The sequence below is a fragment of the Dipodomys merriami genome, unplaced genomic scaffold (assembly GCF_024711535.1).
Source record: "Dipodomys merriami isolate MVZ:Mamm:240054 unplaced genomic scaffold, mDipMer1.0.p SCAF_129, whole genome shotgun sequence".
Taxonomy (NCBI): Eukaryota; Metazoa; Chordata; class Mammalia; order Rodentia; family Heteromyidae; genus Dipodomys; species Dipodomys merriami.
This window is the reverse complement of record NW_027202593.1, coordinates 2,658,254-2,666,959: the sequence shown is the minus strand read 5'-3', so window position 1 is coordinate 2,666,959 and position 8,706 is coordinate 2,658,254. Positions and strand designations below refer to the sequence as shown.

Here is an 8,706-nt window from a genome sequence, read left to right as displayed (position 1 = left end):
GAAGGCTTCTGGAAGTGCATGCGGCCTTGGCACTGGGAGCCGTGGAGAGGAGGCCATTTCTGGCCGCTGAGGCCACGGCCCTCCTGCGACGTCCCTGGCGGCCCCCGTGTGCCGGCGCGCCAGGCTGCCGGGAGGAGGCCGCCTGCTCCGCGTGTAGACTCGCAAACGAACGCTTTCCGCACTGACGACAGACGACGACAGAAGCGACTTCACTCACGACGTCATCGGACGCCGCGGCGCCGCGGGGCAGCGTCTGAGGAGCTGCGCCCGAGGCCTCCTCAGGCGGCCGGGCACCACGCAGGGCCTGTCTGAGGCCCTTCACACGTGCGGGCCGGGCACCACGCCGGCCGCCGGGCACCACGCAGGGCCTGTCTGAGGCCCTTCACACGTGCGGGCCGGGCACCACGCCGGGCCTGTCTGAGGCCCTTCACACGTGCGGGCCGGGCCACAGCCCAACAGGCCTAACTGATGAATCCGCAGTGGAGGACTGAGCGAGGGTTGCGGCTGCTGCGGTGACAGAGTGGGGACGGCTTCCTCATTCAGCTGCGGAGCTAAGCAGTCAGGGCTCGGCCAGGGCCTGTGTCCTCGCTCCTGGGATGGCGCCGAGCCCCCCCCCCCCCCCCCCCCCCGTGGAGGGAAGGACGGACGGGACAGGGCCAAGGCTCCATCCTATTCCGGTGGCGGACGGTGGGGCGGAGGAGGAGCACCGGCCGAAGGAAGGCAGCCACAGTCCGGGGACTCCTGAGAACTCTGGGCCTGGGAGGGAAGGAGACCCCGGTGGGCGTCGGAAGGCCGACTTAATGGCGGGGGAGCAACAGCCAGCCAAGCAGCCCCCGGCCTAATTGCAGTGCTGGCCGCGGGCGCAGCTCCCATGGCAACCCGGGGGGCGCTCGCTCCCTTCTGCGGGAGGGTGGGGACTGGTCCGAGGGGACGCACGCAGGGGGGCTGCGAGGCCGCGGCCTCCGTGAGTGGCTGGCCGCGACGCCCGGCCCGACCCCCCGACCCCGGCGCGGAGCGGAGTGAGGAACCGAGCCAGGCAGGGCGGAGGGGCCGGGAGGGGTCCGGGGGCGCCGGGCGCGGGTCTTTGGCCTAATCCTACTGAGTCGGAAGGCAGATGATCCAGGAAGGCCGATGGTTTCAAAGCCAGCAGAGGCCGGGGAAGGAGGGCCGCGAGTTCGAGGCCAGCCCGAGCTGGGAAGCAAGCCCACAAAAGCTGGCGAGGGACGGGTGTGCGGCGCAGCCTCGGATCCCTCCCGGGGAGGCCGCCGCGCAGCCAGCGCGCAGGGGCCGGGCCGGGCGAGGGCCGGGCCAGCCCCGCGGCGGAGGGACGACGCGCCCCGCGTGCGCTCGCGGCGAGCAGGCCGCGCGCGGCCCCCGCCGGGGACCGGAGCCACAAAGGCGCACCGACGGGAGCGAGCGGACCGGTTCCCGGGCGCCCTCTTCGTCGCCCGCGGCCCGCCCGACCCGGCCCGGCCTCCCCCCCCTCCGCCGGGTCCCGAGCAGGAGAGCCGGGACCCGCCCGGGGAGGGGCGCCCGGCCACCGCGGTCCCCCGGGTCCCCGCGGCCCCCCGGCCCGGGGGCGGGGCGCGCGGGGCGGGGCGAGGCGGTCACGTGCCTCCCGGGTCCGCAGGAATGCGGTAACTCCGGGAAAGTTTCCCCGGGCGCCGCCGCGGATCCGGGGCGGGCGGGCGCGCGCAGGGAGGAAGCGCGGCGAGGGGCGGAGCCGGCCGCGCGGGCGGGCGCGTCTCAACTTTAGTTTTGGCGTCCGGAGCGAGTTTCTGTCTCAGTCGGGCGCAGCCGCCGCCGGGGCGAAGAAAGGGAGGAAGGAAGGAGCGGGAGGGGAGGCCGCGCGGGGGGGCAGGCGCCGGGCCTCCGTCGGGGAGGGCGCCGGGCCGCTCCGACTTTCGAGGCGCAGCCGCGGGGCAGCGGCGCGGGGATGCGCGGTCGCGGCGCGGCGCCCCGGGCCTGACCGAGAGCCAGGCCGGAGTCCGGAGCCCGGAGGCCGCCCAGCGCCCGCCGCCCGGAGCCCTCGCTCCCGCCCCTCCCCCGGCCCCGCGCCGACCTCGGCGTCCGGGCGGAGCCCTCGCGCCCGGCCAGGGCTGCGCGTCCGGGAGCCCGAGCCATGGACCCCGGGCAGCAGCCGCCGCCCGCGCCGGCCCCGCAGGGCCCCGGGCAGCCGCCCGCGCAGAGCCCCCCGGGCCCCGGCCAGGGCCCGCCGTCCGCGCCCGGGCCGCCCGCGCCCCTCGCGGCGCCGCAGGCCCCGCCCGCGGGCCACCAGGTGGTGCACGTCCGCGGGGACTCGGAGACCGACCTGGAGGCGCTGTTCAACGCCGTCATCAACCCCAAGACGGCCAACGTGCCCCCGACGGTGCCCATGCGGCTCCGCAAGCTGCCCGACTCCTTCTTCAAGCCGCCCGAGCCCAAGGCGCACTCCCGGCAGGTAACGCGGGCCCCGCAGCCCGGGGCCGAGATTGGAGCTCCCGGGCCCCGTCGGTGCGGCCGCCGCCCGGCCCCCGCCTCCTTTCTTTCTTCCCGGGGCTCCGGGAAGGTTGGCGGGAGCAGGAAGGAAGGGGGTGGGGAGGCCGGGCCGGCGGCGGGGGCTCGGCGGGCGCGCGCCCCGCACCTCGGCCCCGCGGGAGGGCGGGCCGGTGGGGGAGGGGGCGCGGGCGCGCGGGCGGGGGCGCGGGCGCGGGCGCGCCGGCCGAGTCGCCGAAGTGGAGCCCGGGGCCTCCTCCGGGGCCCCTCGGCCGGGCCGGGCCTCCTCGGGAGTCGGATAATTGTTCTCTTGTTCCCGGCCGGGCCGGGCCGCGCCGCCTCCCCTCCCCCCGAGGGCGCCGGTGCCCCGGGCGCGGGGCTCGGGCTTCCCCCCCGGACTTTTCCTGGAAGTCGGCGGAGGATCTCCGCCTGGCTCGGGGCCCGGGTGGCGCCGGGGGCTCCCGCGCCGCGGCGCCCGCGGAGGCCCGGCGTGGACGGCGCGCGGCCCGACGGCGCCCCGCGCTGACTCAGCCGGGACTCGGAGCGAGCGTGGGGGAAGCGGTGACTAAGGCCGCCCGCCGCGGCTCCCGCGCGCGTCCCGGGGCGGACGTGGCTGCGCGGCCGGCGCGCCCCGTCCCGCGCCCTTCCTCCCCGTCGTCTCGCTCCTCCCCGCAGCCCTGGCCCGAGGCTCGTCGGTTTCCCGAGTGCTGCGGGGGTCGGCCCGCCCGGGCCCGGCCCTCCCCGCCCCCGGGTCGCCCGCGCTCGCAGCGGTGGCGCCGCGCGGGGGAGGGGCGGCCGCACGCGCGGGCGGGCGGGGCGGGGGCGGGGGGCTCCGCGGACCGCGCCGCCGACTCCCATTTTGTGGCGTCCGAGCCGCGGGGAATGGCGGCCGGGAGCGGCCCGCGTGAGCCGGTCCGGAAGGGTCCCGGTTGCTGGTCGGTCGGAGGGCTGCCCGCTCGGGGGCCGGGCTCGTGCCCGCGGGGCCGGTCGGGACAAGCCCCGGGCCCGGCCGCCCGGAGCCCGGAGCGAACCGGCGCCCCGCCCCTCGGGCCCCGCGGGGGCGGGGACCGGGCTCGGGGTGGCCCCGCCGCCCGGCCGCCGCCGTGACCGTCCCTGTCCTCTGCGTCCCCCACAGGCCAGCACGGACGCGGGCTCGGCGGGGGCGCTGACCCCGCAGCACCTGCGCTCCCACTCCTCGCCCGCCTCGCTGCAGCTGGGCGCCGTGTCCCCGGGGGCCCTGGCGCAGGCCGGGGCCGCCCCCGGCGCCGCCGCGCCCGCCGCGCAGCACCTCCGCCAGCCGTCCTTCGAGATTCCCGACGACATGCCGCTGCCGGCCGGCTGGGAGATGGCCAAGACGCCCTCGGGCCAGAGATACTTCCTCAAGTGAGTGGGGGGCGGGGGGGCGGGGGCCGAGGGGCGGGGGGCAGGGCCGAGGGGCGGGGGGCAGGGCCGAGGGGCTGGCGGGGTGGGGGGGCAGGGCCGAGGGGCGGGGGGCAGGGCCGAGGGGCTGGCGGGGTGGGGGGCAGGGCCGAGGGGCTGGCGGGGTGGGGCGCAGTTGTATATGTACACATACCTGTATAGATCCGTACTGCACGTATCCGTGTATAGTATACATGTGTCTATATGGTACATATGTACACGTAGCTGTACGAATGGCGTGTGTCTGTGTTACGTGTGTGTGTATTTGGGGGGAAAAGCTGAGCACTTTCTTGAGCGGGGGTTCTGTTTTGAAGACTTCGCTGGGTGTGCACAGTGGCAGTGTCAAACCTGTTGGCTGGCCTGGGACAAGACAATACCGTATGGTGTTTGTTTCTTTGTGTGGACTCCTGGGGATTGAACCCAGGGTCTTGCTTCTCTCCCAAATATGAACAGTAATACTAATTTTGAGGCTTGATGTTTAGTTAATTATGGTCTGTCTTATTTCAGTCTAGTGGGTCTTCAAAACGGAATGGCTTCTCTAAGCGAAAAAATAGACCATTTAATTTTTTTTTACTAGCACTTTGTCTTTAATAAAATGGTAGTTACATTGCAATAATATGGAAGTAGCATAGAATTATCTACAATTCTGTAAGTAGAATTCTGTAAATAGAACTCTACAGATAGAATTTGATGTTCTAATTTTGAAATTATATAAAGACTTCCATTTCACCTGGGTCTTTTGAGTCAAATGGATATAAAATTGTGTATAAGACTTGTTACAGATTGGGGCTGGGAAGGTGGCTCAGTGGTAGAGCGCTTGCCTTGCATGCATGAGGCCCTGGGTTCGATTCCTCAGCACCACATAAGCAAAAAAGAAAAAAGCTGGAAGTGGTGCTGTGGCTCAAGTGGTAGAGCGCTAGCCTTGAGCTGAAGAGCTGAGGGACAGCGCCCAGGCCCAGAGTTCAGGCCCCTCGACCGGACCCCCCCCCCCCAAAAAAAAAAAGACTTGTTACAGATTGAAATTGTTCTTAATTTCTTATTTTTACCTATTTCTTCAAGATGAGATAACTGAGAAAGTCCTGGTTTTGATTTAGATCTGCCTTGACAGTCTACTATGGAAAGTAACATTTATTAGATCATCAGATAATACAATTAGCAATATTGTTTTGTTGTGTATCTTTAAAAATTTATGTGATGTGAGTCTCAATCTGTGTTTTGTGTTGCCTGCCTTTCAGGCTGAGTTACTCAGTAATGGAAATAGTTCTATGACCTGCTTGTTCTAGAAAAGAGCAGAGAGAGAAAAGTTTGATCTTAGTTTCTATAGTAGGTGGGTTTTTTTGTTTTTTTGTTTTTTTGCCTCTTTTCTGCAACTTTTTCTTTAAAAATTTTTTTTTCTGGTGTCCAGCCTCGTGTCCATTTCAAAGGGTCAGGTTTCAGCCAGAACAATAAAGGGCCAGAAACTGGAAAGTACACACAAGTCTGGCAAACTAATCTGCATGTACAAGATATTTGTTCTGCAGACATCAGTGATTGAAAGAGCAGCAAACTCCCTTCTAGAGGGAGGGGCGTCCTCCTGGGGAGAAGAGTGGAAACTCACCCCGTCCTCCTGGAGAGGAGAAGCTGCAACTCCTTTAAGCCTCTCCCTGCTCGGTCACATGCTTTGTGGGGAGATTTTTCAACAGCTTTGTAGCCTGCACTCCTCTCCTGTGGCTGAGAGCAACACAGGCTAAAGAGACACATTTATGCACTTAAAATCTTTTTTGTATCTTGTTAACTGCTTGTAGGTGACTTCTGCTTACATTTTCATTATTTTGAATCAGCAGTGTTTCATTGTCAGCTGGAACAGTAGATACTTGTTTCTAAGTTTCCATTGGTTCTTTGAGAAGAAATGTTTCCTTTGTAAGGTGCAGACACACAGGTTTAATGAATGGTGTATAGTTCTCCCACCCCCTTCATCCACACCCACTGGGGGGGGGGGTAAAAGAAGGTGAACCAAACCCAAACAAGGGGGAGGGCTAGTTACAGAAGAAGTAGGAAGGCTTTACCTGGAGAGAAATCTGTCCAGAGGACAGGTGAAGGCAGTAGTTTTTTCAGTGTTTTTGAGGAATGCTCCTGTGGAAGTAAGGGAAAGTAGAGTTTTCATTCTGGTCATCTTTTTCATATCAGCTTTGTAGAAGTAGAAGACTTTTCCCTGAGGGGAAAATGTAGGTCAATGAAAGCAGGCAAGGTGAAGTGGTTAGTAAGCCCAGTGGCTAAGCATTGGATGTGGAAGGATGATAGCTGCTGTGGACTTGCACAGTTTATATTCCTCTACTGAATGAGCCTCATTCCATCCATAACAATAAGCCGCCTCAGGAATGTGAGCCAGCTCTGCACCCTCATAAGAGCTGCCCCCATGCTGTGAGGAGCTGAAGAGTCATCCTAAAAACAGATCAGTAACATGAATGACCATCTGTCCTTTGAGTCAAAAGATGGTAAACTCAAGCTTTTAGTACCACATTGCTATTGTTAAAGTTTTTTTTTTTGTTGTTGTTGTTTTTGCTAGTCTGGGGCTTGAACTCAGGGCCTGGGCACTGTCCCTGGACTTCTTTTGCTCAAGGATAGCACTCTACCACTTGAGCCACATGCATGCCAGCGAAGCACACTACCACTAAGCCACATTCCCAGCCCCTAAAGTTCATTTTTAAAATGATTACGTTCATGGTACAAGGGAGCTCAATGTGATAATCCCATCATCAAAAGTTCTTTGAATTCTAGTACTGAGCTTGAACTCATGGCTTGGGCGCCTACTCCCTTAGCTTTTTCACGAGAGGCTGGTGGCCTACCACTTGACAAGCCACACACACACAGATGCATTTCTAGTTTTTGGTTGTTAATTGGGGCAAAGAGCCTCACAGATTTTTCCTGACCTGCCCAGGCTAGCCACTTCTAAACCACAATCCTCAGATCTCAGCCTCCTGAGTAGCGGGATGCAGGTATGATTCACTTTTTTTTAATGTTTAGTTCTCTTGGCAGTCAGTACTTACTTATTTTGGGGGGGGAGGTCCAGTTGTGGGGCTTGACTGGGCCTGGTTGCTGTCCCTCAGCTCTTCAGCTCAAGGCTAGCACTCTACCACTTGAGCCACAGTGCCACTTCCGGCTTTTTTCTTTTTGCTTATGTGGTGCTGTGGAATCGAACCCAGGGCCTCATGCATGCAAGGCAAGCGCTCTACCACTGAGCCACCTTCCCAGCCCCAGTACTTACTTATGTTTCTCTTGTTTGATGATTCTTTTTGCCAGCCAGACGTTGGATGATTTAAAAACTAGTTACAAATTTGATACTCATTTCAACAGGGAAAAATAGATGTTATGAACAGATACTTGTTGAAACTAAATTTTGAGTCACAAAGCATCTTATTTACTGAGATTTCTACATGGCATGAAGAACTGATTATAAGTGGTCCAAACATACAAGGAGATGTAATTTGAGAGAACACTTAGAAAAGTTGACTTTGGAAACAACTGTTGTTTCCCTGTGACCATCCATGAATGAGTTTCTGCACTTGGCTGGCACTCTTCCGTTCCAAGGCAGCGTAATTACGCAAAGGGCTGTAGCCGTCCATTTGTGTTTTTAACTCAGGTCCTACGAGAGTGAGAGCTTTTGCAGAAAGAAGACTCTTGGCTCTCACCTTGGCGGATGGTGTGGCGGGAGATGGGAGATGGGAGCAGCGCTTCAAGCTCTGTGTATGCCACACCCGATGTCTTTCCTGAAGAACAAAGTCTGAACCTTTTCCCCTCTAGCATAGCACCTTCAGTTCTTATTTAAGAATTCCTTCTCTTTATGACTCAATTACTGCCTTCTTCAGCTGTCTTACAGTTTTCCTACAGGAAATAGTTCTTCAAGTAGTTGGTCCACAACTTCCTATTTCTTTATAAGCTGCTGAATAACTTCCTGAATTAGTATTCTATAACATCTTTGGTTGCAAGGCGTGCTTTTACTTCTCTAATTTATTTTATTGAATCTGATACCATAGAGCTATCTATTACCATGCCTAAGGAACTGCCTATGTATAACGTATGGCTATCCTACCTCAATGTAACAAATGCGATCTACAGATTTAAGTTTGTGGGTTTGCATTGCTTTAGTAATGTCCTCATGGCGTCTAAAAGACAATTGTTTCATTTTAATTTATTTTCTAAATAACTAGCCTTCGTGTTATTCTTGAAGACTCAGGGTTTCTTATGGCTGTGATTTTGTTTAGAATAATCCATAGTTTAAAGTATTTTTTCCAGTATTTTTTTGACATTGCATAGTATTTAGCCAAATGCGAACATTAAATGCAGTTACCTTGCAGATATAATTGTCGGCTGTAAATACAGTATTTTGACTCTATTTCTGCTACATGTCATTTTAGAAATGAGTGTTCTACTGCTCTAATCACAGTCAAGTCAGAAATGCATCCGCGGAAATAAACTGTTCCTTGTTACAGTGTCATCGTATGTTTCCCTTTTGCCCAGTGAAAGACTATAAAGGCATACAATAAAGATTAGATATTTTAAGTAAGAAGAGTTTCATAAAGAATAAGGTCACTTGGGGTTTTTTTCCCCTTATACACAACCCAAGCATATTTCCCCTTAAAAATGAAAGGCTTGTAACTTAGCCATTGAAAGTTGGTTAAGCTTCCAACGTACACACAACACAAGGGTACATTGCAAACTGCAATCATGAAGTATTTCCCTGTCTGAGGGGAGGGCCAGTCTCTGCCTGTTTGTCTTGCTATTGAGATGGAGTGGTGAGGGAAGATGAAAGTATGCGCCCCCCTCCACTCCTAC

General features: G+C 58.9%; 1 protein-coding gene across 4 annotated transcripts in view; it reads left to right on the top strand.

Annotated features, from left to right (window-relative positions):
- Positions 1 to 1,784: 1,784 nt before the first annotated feature.
- Positions 1,785 to 8,706, top strand: part of LOC138824461 (transcriptional coactivator YAP1) — a 58,003-nt gene continuing 51,081 nt past the window's right edge. For 2 of the 4 annotated variants that reach the window (XM_070018342.1, XM_070018344.1), the window contains exons 1-2: positions 1,786 to 2,440; positions 3,611 to 3,858. In XM_070018342.1, coding sequence (XP_069874443.1) covers positions 2,123 to 2,440; positions 3,611 to 3,858 — 566 coding nt within the window. In that variant the 5' untranslated portion in view covers positions 1,786 to 2,122. Of the gene's footprint in view, positions 2,441 to 3,610; positions 3,859 to 8,706 lie in introns of all 4 variants that reach the window. The other 2 variants (XM_070018341.1, XM_070018345.1) reach the window with 2 other exon arrangements.